The 23,440-nt window shown below is 44.7% G+C and overlaps 1 protein-coding gene across 1 annotated transcript in view; it reads left to right on the forward strand.

Annotated features, from left to right (window-relative positions):
• Positions 1-23,440, forward strand: part of LOC144686400 (partitioning defective 3 homolog B-like) — an 877,073-nt gene that overhangs the window by 397,645 nt on the left and 455,988 nt on the right. The window contains exon 9 of the mRNA XM_078551550.1: positions 3,109-3,248. Within this exon, the coding sequence (XP_078407676.1) occupies positions 3,109-3,248 (140 nt within the window). The remainder of the gene's footprint in view (positions 1-3,108; positions 3,249-23,440) is intronic.

The following is a 23,440-nucleotide window of genomic DNA, read 5'->3' on the forward strand; positions in this document are numbered from 1 at the left end:
CGAGAGCTCTAAAATTCTGTCAGTGGCGTGCGGATGTGTGGGGCGAGCCATGCCACATACCATATTGTTGAAGGTGTTAGAGGAGCGGTGAACGTCCATCAGAAGCCTGCAGAGCAAGGACACCCAGGGCAGGGGCTAGAATATTAAGTGCCCTAGGCGAACCTTCAGCCTTGCATCCCACCTCCCCCCAGAATTAACTTTCGAAAATGGATATTGTGTGTTAGTATGAATAAAAATTCTGCCTTTATTATTACAGGTTTATTTTACACGATTAAAAGAGAATATTAAGACATTGATTGTACATTCTCGTTGTTCTACACTTATCACAGGATATCCACTAGAAGAAATGGACATTATGCTGTGTAATATGGCTCACATAATGTGATACCATGTGTTCCTGCAACAGTTACTGGATGATTTTATGTGCAATTTACGCATTCAATAATCATTACCATAGAGTAGGCTAGATTAAATTATGTTATTGGATATTTTTCACTGGTTTGCAGTTTTGGGATAGTCATGTAGATGTGCAAATTTGTAAAATTGTTTCTTAAACAGAATGAGAACTATAATAAATTTTGGGTAAGACTGCAATGTGAATACATGGAAATCTATATGTATGTCAGTAAATGTGGATATATATGAGTAGATCTAGAACTTTCTTTCCCACTGCTGTAGCCTGTTTGTTAACTTATGTAGTTTCCTGGATAGTTCATTCAGTTTTTTGGCACCCCCAAAATTTTGCTGCTGTAGGTGACCAACTAGTTTACCTACCGGTGGCAACGACCCTGGGGACACCATGGCATCATGATGTCAGTAAGTGAGCAACGCTGATTTGAACGCCACTAGTAACCATTCTGGAGCTCAACGCTGCAGCTAATGCCCCCTCTTAAACTTACACAGCTGAACGCAAGTTCAGTAGCAGAAAGGCCCCTGACCATACCAGCGCTATTTAAAGGGATCACCAACTACTTATAGATAAGTTGCTGGTTGATTTCTCCTGCAAGTGTTTGGTGCTTTCCATGACTCTCTACAGGGAGTGCTCTGGTAGGTGCTGAAGAAATTTTTGCTGATTTTAAAGATTCTGCACAAAGCAGTTGCTCCCAGGTATGGGTGCATAAAGAGTCATTCTCCTTGGAATACAGCATGACTTGGAGGATGAACAGAGAGACACAGAGCAGAAGAGGGAGGAGGTGGAAGGGAGAAGGGCTCTCAACAGGTGGTCATATCCACCTAGAGTGTACAGGGAGCATTTCACCTACTTAAACCTTAATGAGGAACATTGCCTGTGCCTCAGTAAGGATGCCCTCATCAAAATCTACCAGCTTCTATAGCCACAACTGCTATCTCAGAGTAGGGCAAGGGCCTTTCTGGTTGGACTGTCCATGAGGAACTCATTTGAGTCCGTTACCAGTTACTGCAACCTCAATTTCCCATTCACCAATATTCCAAAATCTTATCTTCCCTCTGTCACTGACCATTGCAATGTCCGCTTGGTCAAATTGCAAAAATAAATACCACCGCAAAATAAACATTCCAAACCATATTTATAAATGAAATCATGCCATACAGCATATAAAAGAGCATTCCCTCAGTGCCTGTCTTTATTTGCGTTTGCTGCCCTAGTAACTCCTACGCAGTGTTACCCCAGAGGTTGCAGCTTGGCTGGTGGAAGGATGCTGGTTTTCAGTGGAGGAGATGGCGCATGGTCTTAGAAGGCGACCTCAAGCAGGTCTGAGCCTAGAAGAATCGGTTGCGCTTTGCCCCATTTTCGCAGTCTGGGCTGACTAGCTGACAGGCAACAGCAAGGATATTGGTGGAGTGGCAGGGGTGGAGCAAGAATACTGTCCATCCTGAGGGAGGACAACTGGTTCAAGCTCCTTGGAGTTGCTGCCACACTGCTAGGTCTGGGGTAGGGCAGGGGAGGGGGTACCTCAGCAATCCTAGCAAACTGTTAGAGGCAGATTGCTGGACTGCTATGACGTCCTGCAAGCCCATTTGCACACGGTAATTCACAGCCACCTGAGCTTTCATGGCACCAAGTTGACCTTGCATGACAGCAGTCTGAGCTTCACTGCAACTGGACTAGCCATATAAATACTGTGGCTACAGGAACAGGTCAGAGGCTAGGAATCCTCCAGCAAGTAACTCAACTCCTGACTCCCAAAAGCTTATCCACCATCTACAAGGCACAAATCAGGAGTGTGATGGAATACCCTTCACTTGCCTGGATAAATGCAGCTCCAACAACACACAAGAAGCTTGACACCATCCAGGACAAAACAGTCTGCTTGATTGGCATCCCGCAAACATTCACTTCCTCCACCACTGACGAACAGTGGCAGCAGTGTGTACCATCCACAAGATGCACTGCAGGAGCTCACCAAGGTGCCTTCGACAGCAGCTTCCAAACCCATGACCGCTACAACCTAGAAGGACAAGGGTAGCAGATAGATGGGAACACCACCACCACCTGGAAGTTCCTCTCCAAGCCACTCACCATCCTGACTTGGAAATATGTCGCCGTTCCTTCACTGTCACTGGGTCAAAATCCTGGAACTCCTTCCCTAATAGCACTGTGATTGTACCTACACCACATGGACAGCAGTGGTTCAAGGCAGCAGCTCATTCTGGCCAATGGTAACCCCCAAGATGTTGATACAGGAGAATTCAGCGATGGTAATGCCCTGAATGTCAAGGGGTGATGGTTACATTCTCTCTTGTTAGAGATGGTCATAGCCTGGCACTTGTGTGGCGCAAATGTTATTTGCCACTTATCAGAATGGGGCTTGGTGTGAGTTAAGATATGGGCAGCAGAGTTGTGGATGAGCTCAAGTTTATGGAGTGTGTTAATTCTTGTTACGTGGCAGATTATGCATTATTTCTGGATACATATTTAGAAATTAAAATCTATAGCCTGCTTTCTTTACAGTATACTTATATGGTTGCATAATTGATCTATTCAGAAGGTCTAGTGTATCTGTATTTTAATACATAATTGTAATAATGCATATTCAATTGATTGTAAGTTTATTGTAAAATGTTAGTGCTTGTCCTGTGTTGCTAAATAGTTAATCCAAATTTTCCTTTGCTTCTTCCTATGCCCAGGTACAGAGGGTCTTGGTTTCACAGTAGTCACCAGAGAGTCATCTGTGCATGGACCTGGTCCCATCCTCGTCAAAAATATTCTGCAAAGAGGGGCGGCAGTAAAAGATGGTAGACTGCAGTCTGGAGACAGAATCCTGGAGGTAAAAAAATACATCTGTTTCCACACGATGAAAACAAGATCTGGACAACAGAATCTGTGTTTCGCTAACCAGCTACACAGATTTATTGATCTGTCCTTTCATAATGCAGAATTTATGATGACCTAGAATCATTTGACATGACATGCCTATCATTTTATGCTGCACTTTAGCGATATTAAACACTCTCGCCTATTTTTGTACTAGATGTTCACAAACAGATGCTGCTACTTGCTAGCTAGCGTTTTGCAGATGATGCAGGTTCCATTACATGTTTTAACCCTGCGTTTCTTTTGATCTCCCTGCAATGTTGAGAGCATATATGCGACCGACCCTTGTGCTGTTGAGCAGATGTGGTTGCTTTCCTTCCTCTGTGGGAATCATGTGCTCAAACCTTTGCTCCTGACCAACTAGAGTTGCCTCCTTCCCCAGGTTAATTTCAGAGTTAAAATACAAGAGGAACATCAGAGGAGCAATAAAAACTAATTGTGTGGATTTTCTTCAGTTTCCAATTTCTAGAAACACTTCTATCTATTTAGTTATAAAAGTATTGGAGATGGGATGGAAAAGACTGTTTGTTTGATAGTCAAGAGCCATCCAATCAGGTACTGAAGAGCCCATTTGCTTTCTAATTGACTGGGAAGGTGGGTGCGCTGTGGGAATTGGTCATATCAAATAACCAATAGTGGGAGAATGTGGGCACGTATTTCGGAAGCAGGAGATCATGGGATGAAACCGTTCTAGATATGCCCAACTGAATTTGTTCCATCATGATTGTGGCTAATGCCAAAGTGCCTACTCACAGGCCATCCTGCTTCCCCTTGTTCCCAGATTTATAGAATTTGACTTCCATCTCCAACTTAAATGGCATTTTTATTGCCCAGTTTGGTGGGACTAGGCATAGCTGAGATGCTTTTTGACAGTTCAGGAGTGACATTTCATTTACCACTGTAAGGGAAAGAGCTTGCATTTAGAAAACACCTTTCACAACCTCAAGCTAAATGCTGGCCTAGCCAAGGGCTCCCACGCCCGTGAATGAATGGATAAAAAAATATGCGCCAAAGAGATTCACAGCTAATGAAATACTGTTGATATACGACGTCAGTTAATACAGACCAGATGCTTAGCCAAGATTGACATCCAATTGTTAAACTTGAACGTTGCGTTCTGATCCAAGTATTGAGTAAGTCTAACTTGCTGAGGAAGCTGCAGATCTCAGGTACAAACTCTGTTTGGGACTCTCCCAATGCCCCACCAAAATTTTGATGGAGAATCAGCAGAAGCCCTGGAGAAAAGGCATCTCCACTGTTTTGCTGCAGAATTTCTGCCAATCTCCCACTGAACTTGTGGGTAAAGAACTGTTGGTGAAATTTTACCCCTTGCAGCCCACATTTGTATGAATGTACAAAGTTAATGGGTAGGAAAATATCAACTCATCCATCAAGGCTGCCCCACACCATAATGGCTTTACCATCAGTCCCAGTGACTTCCACCCTACCATCACCCTATCACCACCTCTCACAGCCATTTAATTCCTTGGGAGAATCAAAACAAAATAGAGAAAATCTAGCACCTTCTCAAGGGCAATTAGGGATGGGCAATAAATGCTGGCCGTGCCAGCGACGCCCACATCCCATAAATGAATATATAAAAAAAACAGTTGAAGATTAAGAATTCCTGAGAATTCCATTCCGAATCATAATTTAGAACCGGAGAAATAAATAAAAGGGTTAACTATGGATTTCACTCTCTGTCATCCCTCCTCCTCTCTTTTTTGCCCCTCCTCCTCTCTGTCACCCCTTCTCTCTTTCAGCTTCTCCCTCCATTTTTTCTTTTTCTCCCACCCCTTTCTCTTTTCTCCCCCATTCTCCCTTTCTCCACAACACCGCCACCCCTCACCCCCCACCACCAAAACACCCCGCCGCCCCTAGCCCCTGCATCTTGCAGCAAAGCCTGGGAGATCTAGGCCCTGTTTCTGGAGGGTTGGGAACCCTTGTGAGAAAGATGTCTTTTTTCTTAGTTGTGCGCGTACAAGGCTTTGCTAAATGCTGTGGCTGAATCTGCAATTCCTACCTTCAACTTAACAACAAACAGTTCACCCAGCAGCTAAATCGTTAGTGTCCCTTTCATTCTGTTTGAGATAACTTCATGTTTCCTCCTCTGATGAGGGTAATGATCATGCATAATGAATCTTATTTCCGGTAGCACATGAGTGCAGAGCTTGAAACTGACCCTAATTCAATGCTGACTGACGATCTCATTCAATGAGGTTACAAGGGTGATTGGTGTGGGAAGTGGAAATGCACCAAACATTCAGCCATCTATCATTAATTCTGCGTGGGTCACATCAAGGATACTGTCAGGTCATATTCTCCTCTGCCAAAACCAGGCACTGCTTCCAGATCATCCTGGTGAGCAAAGATAATCCTGAATTCCTGTCCTTCACTATCAGTAAGGCGATAGCGTAGTGGGGCATTGTCGCTGGACTAGTAACCCAGAGGGCAATCCTGGGGACCTAGGTTTGAACCCTGCCATGGCAGGTTCAAATTCAATAAAAATCTGGAATTAAAAAAGTCTAATGATAACCATGAAACCATTGCCGATTGTTGTAAAGGCCCATCTGGTTCACTAATGTCCTTCAGTTCTAATGGAACTAATGTTCCTCCCTTTAGGGAAGGAAATCTGTCATTCTTACCTGTGGTTGACTCTTAAATGCCCTCTGAAATGGCTTAACAAGCCATTCAGTTGTATCAAACTGCTACAAAGTCACAAAAAAGGAATGAAACCGGACAGACCACCCAGCATCGCACTAGGCACTGGAAAAGACAACGGCAAACTCAGCCGTTGATTCAAGTGCCAAAATTGGGAGAGCTGTCTCACAAGCAACAGCTTGACATAGTCATCCTCACGGAATGATATCTTACAGGTAATGTCCCAGGCGCCACCATCACTGTGGTGGCACAGTGGTATATAGTCGGGAAGGAGTTGCCCTGGGATGGAGTCCTCTACATCGACTCTGGATCACAAGTCTCAGGTCAAACATGGGCAAGGAAACATCCTGCTGATTACCACGTACCGCCCTCCCTCAGCTGATGAATCAGTGCTCCTCCATGTTGAACACCACTTGGAGGAAGCACTGAGGGTGGCAAGGGCGCAGAACGTACTCTGCGTGGGGGACTTCAATGTCCATCACCAAGAGTAGTTCGGTGGCACCACTACTGACTGAGCTGGCCGAGACCTAAAGGACATAGCTGCTATACTGGGTCTGCGGCCAGTGAGGGAACCAACAACATGCTTGACCTCATCCTCACCAACTTGCCTGCTGCAGATGCATCTGTCAATGACAGTATCGGTAGGAGTGACCACTGCACAGTCCTTGTGGAGACAAAGTCCTGCCTTCACATTGAGGATACCTCCATCGTGTTGTGTGGCACTACCACTGTGCAAAATGAGATAGATTTCGAACAGATCTAGCAACTCAAGACTGGGCATTCATGTGGGCCAATAGCAGCAGCAGAATTGTATTCAGCCACATTCTGTAACCTTATGGCCTGGCTCTACCATTACCATCAAGCCAGGGGGTGAACCCTGGTTCAGTGAAGAGTGCAGGAAGGCATGCCAGGAGCAGCACCAGACATACCTAAAAATGAGGTGTCAACCTAGTGATGCTATAACATAGGACTACTTGCATGCCAAACAGCGTAAGCAGCAAGTGATAGACAGAGCTAAGCGATCCCACAACCAACAGATCAGATCTAAGCTCTGCAGTCCTGCCACACCCAATCGTGAATGCTGGTGGACAATTAAACAACTCACTGGAGGAGGAGGAGGAGGCTCCACAAATATCCCCATCCTCAATGATGGGGGAGTCCAGCACATCAGTGCAAAAGATAAGGCTGAAGCATTTGCTGCAATCTTCAGCCAGAAGTGCCAAGTGGATGATCCATCCTCCTCTGGAGGTCCCTAGCATCACAAATGCCAGTCTTCAGCCAATTCAATTCACTCCACATGATATCAAGAAACGGCTGAAGGCACTGGATAGTGCAAAAGGGTGTGGGCCCTGACAATATTCCAGCAATAGTACTGAAGACTTGTGCTCCAGAACTTGCCATGCCCCTAGCCAAGCTGTTCAGTACAGTTACAAAACTGGCATGTACCCAGCAATGTGGAAAGTTGCCCAGGTATGTCCTGTACACAAGATGCAGGACAAATCCAATCAGACCAATTACCATCCTATCAGTCTACTCTTGATCATCAGTAAAGTAATCGAAGGGGTCATCAAGCGGCACTTGCTTAGCAATAACCTGTTCACTGATGCCCAGTTTGAGTTCCGCCAGGGCTACTTGGCTCCTGACCTCATGACAGCCTTGATTCAAACATGGACAAAAGAGCTGAACTCCTGAGGTGAGGTGAGAGTGATTGCCCTTAACATCAAGGCCGCATTTGACAGAGTATGGCATCAAGGAGCCCTAGTAAAACTGGAGTTAATGGGAATCGGGGGAAAACTCTCCAATGGTTGGATTCATACCTAGCACAAAGGAAGGTCATTGTGGTTGTTGGAGGCCAGTCACCTCAGCTCCAGAAGCACCTCAGGGTAGTGTCCTAGGCCCAACTATCTTCAGCTGCTTCATAAATGATCTTCCTTCCATCATAAGGTCAGAAGTGTGGATGTTCGCTGATGATTGCACGATGTTCAACACCATTCGCAACTCCTCAGATACTGAAGCAGACCATGTCCAAATGCATTAAGACCTGGACAGTATCCAGGCTTGGACTGACAAGTGGCAAGTAACATTTGCGTCACACAGGTGCCAGTCAGTGACCATCTCCAACAAGAGAGAGCCTAACTATCACCCCTTGACGTTCAATGGCATTACCGTCACTGAATTCCCCACTATCAACATCCTGGGGGTTACCATTGACCAGAAACTGAACCGGACTAGCCATATAAATACTGTGGCTGCAAGAGCAGGTCAGAGGCTTGGAATCCTGCGATGAGTAACTCATCTCCTGACTCCCAAAAGCTTGTCCACCATCTACAAGGCACAAATAAGGAGTGTGGTGGAATACTCTCCACTAGCCTGGTTGAGTGCGGCTCCCACAACACTCAAGAAGCTGGACACCACCCGGGACAAAGCAGCCCGCTTGATTGGCACCACATCCACAAACATTCACTCCCTCCACCACCAATGCACAGTAGCAGCAGTGTGTACATCTACAAGATGCACTGCAGGAATTCACCAAGACTCCTTCAACAGCACCTTCCAAACCCACGACCACTACCCTCTAGAAAGACAAGGGCAGCAGATAGATGGGAACACCACCACCACCTGGAAGTTCCCCTCCAAATCACTCATCATCCTGACTTGGAACTATATCGCCATTCGTTCACTGTCGCTGGGTCAAAATCCTGGAACTCCCTCCTTCCACTGTGGGTGTACCTACAACACATGGACGGAAGCCGTTCAAGAAGGCAGCTCACCACAACCTTCTCAAGGGCAACTAGGGATGGGCAATAAATGCTGGCCCAGCCAGCAAAGCCCACATCCCATGAATGAATTTCAAAATATCTCCTTAAAACTCTCACCCCTGTCCTCTCCTCTTTGATCAAGTGCCAAAAGCTTATGGCTTTGTTCGCACTAAGCTTAGTGACCATCCATTCAGTTATCTCTGCAACTTTTTCCTATGCTACTTCCTACCTTAGTTAATTCCATCTGTATCTCCTCTGATGCCCTCAAAGCTCACCTTGTCCAGAGAACCATCTCCTGCTCCCTTCGCTCTGTTTCCACTAAACTGCTAACTGCACAACTTCCCTTCTTGGTTTTCATGCTGTTGTAAATAGTTTTCTCACATACTCCTGCTTCCTAGACTACCACCATTAACTCCCTTCCTTTAAAAACCGTTCTATGTTCCTTTGTCCTTGTAACCATCTCCAAACTCCTTGAACTCGTCCCCTTCTAAATCAATAGGTAAGTTTCCTGCAGCTCCATCTTTGAATCTCTGCTATCAGGTTTCCGTCATTGCCACAGCAGTGAAACAGCCCTAGTCAATTCCACAAGTGGCGTACTATGAAACTGTGACAAGTTAACCCTCTTCATCCTCCTTGTCCTTTTTTGCAGCTTTTGACAATTGCTCACACCATTCTCTTTCCTCTGATGTTAGCCTCAGTGAGATTGCGCTCACTTGGTTCCACTCCGATTGTTGGCAATGGCTTGTCTTTCTGCCTCTGTATTGTTCCTACAAAGCCTGGAGCCCTTCATATTAATGGTGATGCTGCTTCCCTTGTCCTTCTAGGTGGTAGAGGTTGCTGGTTTGCAAGCTGCTATCCAACGAGCCTTGATGAATTGATGCAGTACATCTTGTTTATGGTATGCACAATGTCACCAGGTGTTGGTGGTGGAGGGAGTGAATGTTTAAGTTGGTGGATGGGGTGACAATCATGTGGGCACCTCTGTCCTGAATGGTGTGAAGCTTCTTGAGCGTTGTTGGAGCTGCACTCATCCAGGTTAGCGGAGAGTCTTCCATCACACTCCTGACTTGTGCCTTGTAGATGGTAGACAAGCTTTGGGGAGTCAGGAGATGAGTTACTCGCTACAGAATTCCTAGCCTCTGATCTGCTCTCGTAATCATGGTATTTATGTGACTTGGCCACTGTTTTAGGCTGAAGCAGATTGTGTGCAAGCTGGATATCCTATTGACCCTGACCAGAATTCAGACGCATAACCTTTCATTCCTCTGGCCTCCTGTGTATACTCTGCTTTCCTTCACCATACCATTGATGATCATGTCTTGAATCTCCCCCTAAACCCTCTGCTACTCCACCACCCTCTCCTCCTTTTAAGACCTTCCTCAAAACTTACTTCTTTGACAAATCTTTTTATCATTGTCTCTTAATATCTTTTTTGCCTCAATGTCCTTTTCTTGCCTGATTGTGTTTGTTTGAAGAGTCCTGAGATGTTTTTCTACATTAAAGATGCTGCAATAATGCAAGTTGTTGTTGAAATGCTATTCTGGGGGCAAAAGAAAGACTTCACAATCTCAGGACCTCCCAAAGTACTTCACAGTGAATGAAGTGTTTTTGAGGTGTAGTCACTGGTGTAATATAGGAAAACAGGGCAGTCAATTTGCACATGTCAAGGTCCCACAAACCATAATAAGACATTGGCCAGACAGTCTGGTTTTTTTAACATCATGTTGACATTTCAGGAGAGTAGTTTTAGTCGATAATGATGTATTGATGCTGGGATGGGTAGGGGATAAAGCAGGACTCTTGCCGGGTTACAATGTTTCGCAAAAACTTGCTTTGGTAACATTTCTCAAAGTGCCCCACAGGAGCATTGATGGGCACAAACTACCTAAGTAGGTATTTGGACTGGTGACCAAAAGCTTGAGCAAAGAGGCAGGATCTAAGGAGTGCCTCAAAGAAGGAGAGAGCAATAGAGAGATTTAGCATGGGAAACCTAGAGTTTGGGGCCTAGGCAGCTGAAGGCACGGCCAACAAGAATGGAGCAGAGGAAATCAAGATGGTCCTTTTGGGGGGGAAAATAGTAAGAGCTTTAGATTGCACTAAAGCTCATGGTATTACCTGATTTGCAGAGTGCTTAAAGAGGAACGCAGTGTGTGCTTTCCTATGCAGATAAACTGTGTTAAACCTGGCGTGGAAGTGCATGCTGCTACTGGGGTGACATCAAGTGAGAAAAGACTTCAATTCCCTTGACTTCACCTTGACAAGCCCAAAATTTGTTTGGAAATGTCTGTGCTTGTGCAGAAAGGTTTGTAAATATTATATATTGCAGCAAGAGGGAGGCATTCCCTCTGGAGTTCAGTTTCTCTCAGGAAGCCAGTTCATTGGGTGTGCTGCTGATCCCAGTTTCCAGTCTTAACAGCTAAGGACTACCTGAAGATGAATATTTCCAGATCCTAATGCATGCGACTCAGTTTTTCCACCTTGGAATGGTGAGAGTCTGAATGCAATCTGCTGAGACTGTATCCTGACGTCGTTTGACTTCCAGCTCAACCAGCTGAGCTACACAACTGAGCCCAGTGTGTCAGCTGTGGCTCAGCTGGCAGCACACTCACCTGTGAGTCAAACGGTTGTGGGTTCAAATCACAATCCAGGACTTGAGCACAAAAACCAAGCCTGAAACTCCACCGCGGCTGGTATTAACCCAGTGGTGGACGGGGGAGTCACCAAGCAGGAAGCCTGAAAAGCAAACCTTGTCAGGTTTGTTTGCAGGTTCCCAGGGAGGAGGTGCCTCAGTCAGGTACTCAGTGCCTGATCGAGGGACCTGTCATTGGGAGTGGGGGGCCGCTGAGAGCAACCACCCCCCTGACCTTGCTACCGACACCATCCCGCCGCACCTTTCCTGCGACCCCCTCCTCACGACACCCATCCTGCCCTCGCTCACCTGTGGCCTGGGGGTCCCTCGGTGATCCTTGTGAATTACATTATCTCTGACAGCTGGAATGCCTCAAGATCCCCGCCATCAAGCTGCTGAAAGTGAGATGAATTAACAGCAGTAGATACAGTTATTAAGCTGTCTTGGTTCAGTGTGTAATTATAACTGACTTGTTTTGGTTTCCTTATAACACTGGACTCTTCTGTAGCTTCTCTGTGCCCCCTCTCCTCCAGCAGCCCCCACACTTCCTCATCCATGAAAACAATTGCTATTCACTGTTTAAATGAAAAATAGTCAAAATCTTAGAGATAAGAGAGGATAATAAAATTAAGTCAATGTTTGAAACTTTTACGTTTTTTTAATTGTGGAGTGTGGGTGGTGAAACATTTGTTTAGTGTTCATGTTATATTAACTTGCATCTGGGCTCAGAATGTCGAATTAATGCCTCTAGTTTCTTTTATGTTGAGAATTCTTGCTGATGCTCTGCATTCTCAACCCAGTTACATACACAAAAATATCTATAAGCAGTTTTCTTTTCATCTTGGTCTGTTAGATACTTCAGTGATATGCATGCTCCCATCTTTTGGAATAGTTATCATTTTCTGTGTGATGCCTCTGGAGGGTCAGTACGGGACTGCAGGAGGGAGAACTGGCCATGTTGCATACTCAGGTAATGATTCCGACTGACATGCAACACCAGCCACGGGATGAGAATAACTTGTGACCTCGCCCTTGGTGTTCTCTTTGATTGAGCTGCGCCGTACTTTCTAACATCATCCCTTTTGACTCGAAGTCAATGTTTGTCAAACACTTTGTAAATGCCGGTTGTTGCTCAAGCTAAGCGTAGTCTAGGAGAGCATTCTACCTACATCAGAAGGCTGATATGTCTTCATAGGAGACTGTGCAGTCTGGTGCAGAGAGAGACAGGTGTTGCAGAGTGCAGTTTTGTTTATACAAGATATTGCTCCTGACAAGAGTGAGCCAGGCAAAAAAAAACCTGCATGGATTGGGATTTGAAGAATGAGCGCTGCTCATTATGTCAGTCGCTCATCTGGAAGATTTAGGGTAATCACTCCCCAAGGATGAATGGCACACTGCTGGAGGCATCTCTTGCAGGCATACTTCAACGACCAGGCATGAATGGCACTAAATAGAGATAATGGAGGGTGCTCAGGACAAAGGGAAAATATTCACAACTTTGTTCTTTCACAGTGTAGAGATAATGTGATGTTGGTTGTCACTTGCAATGAAGGCTGAAAACATCCTGCTGCCTCATCCTGTGTAGTAACTTTACTGCTTGATCAGGCCAATAGTATGTACAGAGTAGAACACATTAAAAAAGAAGTGAATTCATATTTTAACTTGTTTCATTATACTATAAATTAAGATTAATTTCCACCTATGAATAAACAGGATTTTCCTCTCCCGCCCCACCTCTTCTCTCCTCCTGGTCTATCCCCCACCACTACAGTCCTCCTTTGTTTATATTGTTGACACCCTTTAAACTCCTTTAAGGCATCATGCCGGATTTATATCCTTGAGCACTCATCTAAGATTAGCACACCTGGGTCTCTACAAAACAGAAGAGAAAGTGGGATAGACAATCAACGTGTCATATAAATCTCAACTCAGAAGGAGGACATTTGACCCATCATGCCTGTACCGAGTCTGCACCAAGCCATCAGCCTGGAATTTCTTGAAAACCTTTGGCATAACTATGATGCAGGAGCAGATTTACACTTTTTTGAGGAAATTCATGCATGTGTTTTACGTCGAAGCGTCTCTATGTGCAGATTTTCTCAGTTTGTTTGCACCATAACCGCACTTGGCTCATTAACGTAGCTCCGCACCCAAAGCAAAAGGACGGCCAATGCGAGTTTCCTGCGTGTAAAGCAGTCTTAATTGCTGTGGATTTACACCCAAAAGCAGGACATCAATAAGATAAAGAGGAAGAAAAATTAAGCTTGTTCCACGCTTTCCACTGGGCCCCCCAGTTGCTTTTGCTGATTTCCGCTTGTTTTACGCTGTATTTACATTCTGACATATGCTAATGGAGTTTTCAGGAAATTTAGGTGTAAGTCCCCAATTGGCAAAATTGGAAGAGAAACCACTATAAATTTGGGCATTATTCCAAGCCAGGAATATTCAAGCCTCCTATTCTAATTCAATTCCGTGGCCTTTCGCCATCTACTCAATATATTTATCAAATAGACGTTTGGATTTTTTTCTTTTGCTTCATTTTCGGTGTTGAAAGACTTGAGTTCCCAAGGTGCATATTTTTCTGCCTTCCTTTCCCTCACAAGCCCTCTACAATGGTTATAAATTGGGTAGGTTCCAATCTGACCTTCATAACAACCTTTTCTAAGGGGCAGGTGGAAGGAGTCAACTTACAAAAAAGACCATAGGGGTCTGAGTTCTGACTGACATATCTAGAGAATTAAGTCCATCAAAGAATATCCTAGAATAATTATCCAAAAGAAAACTTCCTCCTACTTTTCTCCCATCATTCAAAAAATTTTATTACAATCAAAAGCTTGTTTCAAGAAGTTTAATTTGTTGAATTAAATTCAGTTTGGACAAGTTTTGCCCTTGGCTTCCTTAGCTTTGTAGGTAAGTGTACCAGTTAGTGTGATGCTCAGCTGTACAGACCTAGAAGGGCCCAAGTTTGATGTTTGGCCTGTGCTGGCTTAGTTGACCTTAACACAGGCAAAGCTGGAAGGCATTGCCCTGGTCATGGGAAATGAGAGGAAAAGTTAAGTACAGTTCTTGTTCCTGATTGCTGTGCCAGAAATCTCTACTGCAAAGTGCCGTGTATAAAGAAGGATTTGCATTTGTATAGCACCATTTGTGACTTCAGGATGTCAGAAGGTGCTACACAGCCAACGAGGTACTTTTTTTTTGAAGTGTTATAATGTGGAAAATGTGACAGCCAATTTGCACGCAGCAAAAGCCCCCCAATCAGCAATGTGACAAATGACCTGATAAGCTGCTTTTAGGTATTGGTTGAGGGGTAGATATTATCCAGGACACCGGGGAGAACTCTCTTGCTCTTTTTCAAAATAACAGGATCTTTAACATCTACTGGAGAAGGTAGACAGGGCCTTAGCTTAACATTTCTTCCGAAAGATGATACCTCCTACAGTGCAGCACTGCCTCAGCCCTGCATTGGAGTATTGAGCTAGATTTGTGCTCAGTGTCTGGAGTGGGACTTGTAACCACGACCTTCTGCTAAGAGGCATGTTGATGTTGGGTGTGCTGGAAAGCCTGCTGATACACTTCAGGCTCATATGGGAAGGATGGTCATTTTGGTGAGCCCACTGTTGGTGGGCTGCTGTTGTTGCGAAATCACAGCCCAGCGTAAATCAGTGTGTTCAGGAGTAGAAAAGAGATAATGAGGGGGAGGAAAATAATGTATTTTTGGCCTCTTTTAGCTGATTGAAGTGAATTTGATATTTGTGACATACATAATTGCAATAACAGTGCTTAGGACAAAGTTACCGTGTTGGGAAATTAAACTGGCGTTAGTGCAGCTGTCGACAGAATAATTGCTTGTTTATGTGATCATTCAGAAACAAAAGAAGTTCACCGTTACAAAATTCCCAATGGTGCAACAAGCCTCCAATGTCTCCCATTTGTTACCCAAATTTTATGGAGCAGGGATAAAGAGCTAAAGAAACAAACTCAGTTTAGCACCTCCATGTATGTTTGTAATTGGCACTGTTCTGGTTTTGCCCCATAGTCCCTGATCGTGACAAAGCTGGTTCCGACTTTGAAAACCTTGTTTGTGCTCAGAAGTGACGATTCATTGAACCTTTCTTCATTGCAGCAAGTAACTCGGGAGTCATTCCTACTTTTGTCTTGTGGCAAAAAAGAATGCCGCATTCACCATTGACTCGCCTTTCTTTTCCTACATATGCCTCGATTTGTCATTTGGGAAAAATAGAGACCTTTTAAATATGTTGCATTGGAAACTAATATTCCTATTTGTTCAAAGTGACAACAGTTTACTTACTTACATATGCTCGTGTGTGTGTAAATTATAAATATGGAGCAAGAATAGGCCAGTCAGCCATTCAAGTCTGCTCGGCCATTTGATAAGATCATGGTTGATCTGATTGTGGCCTCCATTTTCCTGTCTACCCCCTATATCATTAGATCCTTGACTGACAAGGAGTCAATCTAACTCAGCCTTAAAAATATTCAATTTTGCAGCCTTCACTGTTCTCTGGGAAAGAAAATTCCACAGACTAACAATCCTCTGAGAGAAAAAAATTCTTCTCATCTCCGTCTTAGTGCCATTAGTGCAATAAAATGTCCCAAGGCGCTTCACAGGAGCAGTATAAAACAAAATTAGACACTAGGCCTATAAGGAGATATTAGGGCAGATGGCCATAAGTGTGGTCAAAGGAGTGGGTTTTAAGGAGCAACTCAAAGGAGGAAAGAGAGGTGGATGGAAAGGTTTAGGGAGGGAATTCCTGAGCTTAGTGCCTTGGCAGCTGAAGGCACAGCCACCAGTGGTGGACCAATTAAAATCAAGGATTCTGATCTGAAAAGATCAGAATTAGATGAGCACAGATGTCTCTGAGGGTTTTGGGGCTGGCAGAGATTACAGAGAAAGAGAGGGGCAAGGCCATGGAGAGATTTGAAAACAAGGATGAGAACTTTAAAATCAAGTTTTGCTTTACAGCAGGCCAATGCAAGTCAACGAGCACAGAGATGATAGGTGAATGGGACTTCATGCAAATAAGGACATGGGCAGAAGAGCTTTGGATGGCCTTAAGTTTATGGAGGGTAGAATGTAGAAGGCTAGCCTGCATTGGAATTATCAAGTCTAGATCAACAAAGGCTCAACAAATGAAGGTTTAAGCAGCGGATGAGCTGAGGTGGAATGAAGCCAGACAATGTTGTGGAGGTGGAAATAGCTTGTCTTAGTGATGATGCGGATATGTGGTCAGAGGCTCATCTTTCGGTCAAATATGACACCAATGTTGCAATCAGTCTGGCTTAGTCTCAGGCTGTCACCAGGGAGAGGGATGGAATCAGTAGCTAGGGAACAGAGTATGGGAATCAAAGACACTGGGTTCAGTCTTCCCAATATTTAATTGGAGGAAATTTCTGCTTATCCAGTATTGAATGTTGGATAAGAAGCCTGATAATTTAACAACAATGGAGGAGTTGAGAGAGGTGGTGGTGATGTAGAGTTGGGTGTCGTCAGCATGCATGTAAAAACTAACTCTGTGCTTTAGGATGATATTGCCTGGAGGCAGCATGTAGATGAAAAAAAAAAGGAGGGGGCCAAGGATAGATCCTTGGGTTAGCGGTGCAGGAATAGAAAGCGAAGTCATTACAAGTGATAATCTAGTTACGATTGGATAGACAATTTAGTGCCTAAAAGTTTCTGCAATAGAAAATTGACTGTAGCTTGTATAAGTCTAAGCGTTGTCTTGTTCATTTATTGTTTCTGCATATTCCTAGCAATGGGGCTTATTGCCTCCTTTTAACCATGCTTGGAAGAATTGTGGGAGAACTAAGTTACAAGGAATGGTTTATGAAACAGATGTATGAGAAGGCAGCTTTCCGATGTAGAAGTAGAATAGAAAAGATCTGATCCGAGTACTGCTGAAGAAGGGCAAACAGATACAGATTAGATAAATCAGGGCTGGGCAACTATTTGGACTGGAGGCCCATTTAACAAGTTATGGTTAGGTGTTGAGGACTGCTAGCATGAAATTAATTGTGTTAACAACAGCTATTTAGATATTAAATATTTAGAAGTCCATTCTTTGTTGGATTTTCAGCATTCAGCATCTTTGATAAGGTCATTGCCTAATTTGGATTCCAGTTCATGGGTATTTTTCTGGCCAGACATTGTAAAACTGATGTAGTCATATCAAAATCAACGAACCCTAGGGAGGCCCGAATCATGCAAAAATACTGTAGCGCAGACACTTTTTTTTATTCATGTGCAGTGGTGATATATATTCTATTTCTCCCTCTTTTGCTAAACCAGTGGTTCTCAAAAGTTTTTGCTTGAAGGACACCTTTTCAAATATAATCACAGGTCCACAGCCACCCCTCGACACCCCCACCTCCCCACTTCAGGTAGTGCTGCTATGAAATAGTAACATGGACATGCTGCTTTTAAACACAAAGTATTTTAAGAATCCATTTAAGAAAACAGGTGTTTTCTATCAGCTGTACAGATTGTCCACCAATATTCTTTTTGTGCTTTGGATAAGGATGAACTAATTACTGATCAATAAATCAGTGAAAACAGAATAACATTCATGTTTGCCAGATTCGTGAAAATATTTGATATGCATCGCTACTGGTAGATTTTATAACTTACCTATACTATGCCCATTGGCACTTTAAACCACTTCCGTTAAATCCATTCCAGTGTTTAACACAAAGGCAGCAGAACATATGAACATACAAAATAGGAGCAGGAGTAAGCCATTTGGCCCCTCAAGCCAGCTGTGCCATTCAATAAAATCATGGCTGATCTGTTTGTGTTTTGAATTCCACATTCCATCTACCCTCAATAACCTTTCACTCCCTTGCCTAACAAAAATCTGTCTACCTCTGCCTTAAAAATATTCAGTGAGCTAACTTCCACTGCCTTCTGAGACAGAGGTCCAAAGTCGCACAACCCTCAGAGAAAAAAATTTCTCCGCATCTCTGTCCTAAAAGGGCGACACCTAATTTTAAAACAATGCACCCTAGTCCTGGATTCACCCACCAGAGGAAATATCCTTTCCATGTCCACCTTGTCAAAATGGGAAACAGAGGGATACTTCCGTTATAGATCTTCATGCTTTTCCCAGTCCTTCTCTGAGTGTGCTTCCCCTTCTCATGTGGCAGCTGCACTCTGTTCCCACATTGCAAAAGCCCTGCCTCTGGCCGCCGCTCCGTGGCATACCTTTGGGCCATTTCCTGTGGTCATTCACTAAAGGCACTCTAAAGCAGGTAATTTGAGTTCCTTCCCCTCTACAAGTTTCTGATTCTTACTCCTCAAAATATTTCCTGCATCCGTTGGATAGCCTGAAATGGATATAATGCAGCCCGAGGTCCGGATGAGAAACTCCCATGGGTTGAATGTGGCCTGTGGGCCATAGTTTGCCCAGCCCCTGGGTTAAAGGCTTGTTCAGGACTGATGTCAGGCAGCACTGCTTCATATGAAAGTGATCAGTGCCTGGAATGATAATCTGGCTGGCGTAGTGGAGGCAATTAGATGCTGTGCAGGGAGCTTTTTATGGAAGGATGAAAATAGTAGGTTGAATGAGCCACACCAAAGTGTGGCTTGATCTCTTTGTAACATAAGTGGAAAATTGGCACTGTCAAAAGCATTGGCTTTTTATCTGGTTTGTCGCCTCTTCTGAGAGATCATATGATAGGTTGCGGATGTAGTACTTGTGATGCATAAGGCATTGCATTATTTGGGACAGACTGGATGGATCAGAGGGTCTTTGTCTGTCCGTCACTATTTGCCTCCTCACTGTTGCTTGATACCCATTCGCTGCTCTAGTTCCCGTGTTGTCTTACAGGAATTGGCCAGAATGGCCTAGGTGTTTGAAATTTGATCAGTCGTTCGTGCAGAGTTAGCTTATCTCAGGGTGCAATTTGGGGTGATGCATTGGGCTGGATTTTAGACATCCCCAGCAGGTTTGAAGTAGGGGGTGTTAGTAAAACCCAGCAATTGGCCTTCCCGCTGCCTATTCATTCACCCATTGCCTGTATGAAATTTTACGGGGGTGGTGGAGGCCTCCTTTGGCCTATTGAGTGCGGCCAATAAATGGCCACTAAAGGGCCTCACCCTGCCATTATTTTATACAAGGCAGGGGGAGGCCCACACCAGCCTGTTGGCTTGTCAGTTTTAGCTTCGTGGGCCGTTGTAGAGAAAAGTAGGGGTAACTCCTTTGTGGGTCTCTTGTGCCCATTGGAGGCATCCCTCCCCCAGGAACACACTTAATTCTCCCTTTTACCCCTGGCCCCCAAACCCCTCACACGTGTCGCAGGAGCCTGCCAGCCTGACCCCTGGCAAAATCCCCTCCACTTACCTTGGTGTCTGGCTCCAGCGACCATCTTCATTGGGGATTGCCTGTAGTCCCAGCAGTGGACACCTAATGATTGGTTGGCAGCTGCCTGAGGTGGGACTTCTTGCCCCCAGGAGGAGGAAAGCCTGTCTCCAGCCTATTAACAGCCAATTGGCTTTTTAGCCAGCAGGGGGGGTGGTAAGCAGGGACCACGGTGCGTTGTAAAATCCAGCCCCATTGTCACTCAGCTATGGAGAAGAGCAAAGTCAGAGTTCCCAGCTCTTGATTGCTCTTCAGGGGCATTTTCTGGAAAGTGTCTGGGTACTACATGAGCACAGAATTAGTGCTCAGCTATGATGTGTTTTGTGGTGGAATAGCCTCATTGCTCACTGTATCATTTCTCTCTTCTTTTTCTGAAGGTGGTGTTGGCTATTGTTAGATGTATGGTTTATTCAGGGACCGAGCACTGTCTGATACAGGTGTCAGCTGTGGTTCAGCGGTAGAATTCTTGCCTTTAAATCAAAAGGTTATGGCCTCAAAATCCCACTCAAGAGACTTGAGCACAAGAGATAAGCGAACACTCCGATGCATTGCTGAGCTATTAACTGCACTGTTGGGGGTGCCTCTTGTATACGATGTAAAATCAAGGCATGGCCTGCCCTTTTGTGGTGGGTGTAAAAGATCCTGTGGCACTATTTCAAAGAGCAAGGGGGGGTTCTTTCTCCCTGATATTCCAGACAATACTTAAGATCAGTTTGGGTGGAGAGAGGGTGCATTAATTATGTTTGGCTGCCTTTAATTTAATCTGAAGAAATCTCCTCGGGCAGAATTTCACCCATGTGGGGTGGCGGTGGCCGTCGGGAAGCCAAGCGCCGCCTGCGATCGGGGCTGGAAGGCAATTTCACGCTGGCTGGCCAATTAAGGCCCACCCAGCGTGGAACATGAGCGGCAGCGCTGAGCGCTGCCTGTTGGGGCAGGGGAAGGAGGGCGAGCGTGAGGCACAGAGTTGCTTCAGGGAGATGAAGAGGTATATAAAAAAAAAAATAAAGAAAATAAAAATATAATGAAACATGTCCCCTCATGGACTCTGTCACATGAGCAGGGACATGGTATTAATTAAGTTTAAAAATTTTTATTTTATTTTTATTTGCTTTAGGAAACGTCATCCTGCCCGTGGATGGGGTTTCCTAAAAAGCGCCAAGGCTGCTTGGCCTTTTCACCTGCCCGTCAACCGTAAGGTTGGACGGAGAGCAAAAAATTCGAGTTAATTGATAGTTTAATGGCTTTAATAGGCCTTTTAGTTGTCGGTGGGTGCGTTGCCGACTCTGGCGTGCGCCCATTGACCGAAATATCGCACAGGTGCACAATGACGTTGCGGCGCTCGCCTGACGTCATCGCGTGTCATTTTACGCTCAGTCAGGTCGGTCGCACGCCCGCCCGCCCGCCAAACTAAAAATTGCACCCCTTGACCTGAAACGTTAACTCTGTTTTTCTCTCCACGGATGCTGCCTGACCTGCTGAGTATTTCCAGCATTTCCTGTTTCTATTTCAGGTTTTTGCTTTTGTCTTTAGTTTATTCCTTTAGCAGGGGCTAATGGGCAGTGATGGAAATCTCACTCTTTTATTTCCACCATCGCCAGCACAAGTCTGTGCTGACCTCCTGACCTTAATCGACACCGAGCAGGCAGATGTAGAGTGGAGACTATGGCACGCCCCATTGGCCGGGTTATTGGGGCCTTTCTACCTGGGTGGCACCTCACGCCTGCTGGCACTGAGCCAAAAGGACGCTGGCAGGAGCTTGAGGGCCCTGACTGTAGAAGTTCAAGTTTGGACTGAACTGTAGAACCATAGGGATTATTTATACAGCTGTTCTTGTCACATCGTCTGCTTGCTTAATGCTCTCCCGTTTTCCACAGTCCTTTCATGCCGCTCACACACTGGGTATTCATTTTTTATTTTTGCAAAAAAAATGTGAAACCTTCAATTCGAAATCTGTTGGGAATTTTAGTGTGTGGTGAGCCTTGAGACCGAGACATCTGGAGCTTGCCGTGAAGTGCAAGAAATGCATTTGCCGAATGGGTAAAATCCGGGTCAAATTGGTAGTCTCAGTGTTCATGTCATCATATTACCAAAATTATATATCTTCCCCTGTCATCCGAAGCTTGCTCAATGTGGTCAGGACTGTCATCACTGTGTCAGCAGTGGAAGTAAAGTGCTCCATGTGTGACAGAGTTAAAGGTTCAGTCTACTCAGAAGGAGTGACCTACAATTGAATCCAGGCTGAGATGGAGGTTGAGGCGAGGCCCTAGAGGGATAATACATTGCTCAGGAAATGAGAGCTATCAGTTTTTTTTCAGTTCACCACTCTCAGATCAAAGTGTCCTCCTTGTAATTCTAAGAAAAGTATAAATGGACACAATGCTTGATGTGCTTTCTAAGGGATCCATTTGTTGGAATTACAGTGTGGCTTCGTTAGAATTGAGGGTGCACTACAAAACAAAGATTGGCATTTTTTTTAATGATGCATTTTTGTGTTGTAGACGCCGCTGACCACACTGGTATTTATTGCTCATTCCCAGTTGCTCTGAGAAGGTGGTGGTGTGTCTTCTTGAACGGCTGTAGTCCGCCTGGTGTATTCTTATTCTTTCTAGTGGTTTGATACAATTAAGTGGCTTACAAAACCATATCAGAAAATCATAGGCACTTAGTGTGCGACTAGAGTCACATTACAGGCCAGGCTGATTATGGATGGCTGGTTTCTCCCCTGAAGGACTTTAGTGAAGTTTTTAACGACATTCCAAAAGCTTCATTGTCACTTTCAGAGACAACTTTTATTTCCAGATTGTTTTAAAACTGAATTTAAATTCTCAAGCTGCCACCATGGGATCTGAATATGAGTTCTCTGGATTATTTGTCCAGAAACATAACCGCTACCCTGTCATACCTGCTTATTACAGTATTTAGAAGCAGTGTATCAGAAGTCAAAGTAGCGGATAGCCAGGACTGTCATCACTGTGTCAACAGTGGAAGTAAAATGCTCCATATGTGACAGAGTTAAGGTTCACTAATTCAGGGGATCTTGTGATGCAGCGGGTAGTGTCCCTGCCTTTGAGTCAGAAGCTCCAGATATGAGTCCCACCCCAGGTCTTGATGGCCAAGGAAGCTGTCAAATAGGTTGATTATCAGCCTGTAGATCCTTCCAACAGACGCCAATGGCAGGCAGTAAGAGTGGGAGAGACTCCTGGTCAGCCATGTGATGGAAAGAAAGTTGGAGCCTCTACCATCATTATCCATAGCTCCAGACTACGACATTCATGTCAAAGTGCATGTTAGCACAGCAACTTGAACTCCCTGAATGATCTGTAACACATATTGATTGAAACACATGAAAGGCTGAGGGGTCTTGACAGGGTGGATGTGAAAGGATGTTTCCTCTTGCGGGAGAATCTAGAACTAAGAGTCGCTGTTTAAAAATAAGGAGTCGCCCATTTAAGACAGAGGTGAGGAGAATATTTTTTTCTGAGGGTCTTGAGTCTTTGGAACTCTCTTCCTCAAAAGGTGGTGGAAGCAGAGTCTTTGAATAGTTTTAAGGCAGAGCTAGCTAGATAGGTTCTTGATAAGCAAGATGGTGAAAGGTTATCAGGGGTAGGTGAGAATGTGGAGTTGATGATGCCATGATCAGCCAGGATCTTATTGAATGACAGAACAGGCTCAAGGAGCCAAGTAGCCTTCTCCTGCTCCTAGTTCGTATGTTTGTGTA

The sequence above is a fragment of the Cetorhinus maximus genome, chromosome 11 (assembly GCF_964194155.1).
Source record: "Cetorhinus maximus chromosome 11, sCetMax3.hap1.1, whole genome shotgun sequence".
In the NCBI taxonomy this organism is placed as follows: domain Eukaryota; kingdom Metazoa; phylum Chordata; class Chondrichthyes; order Lamniformes; family Cetorhinidae; genus Cetorhinus; species Cetorhinus maximus.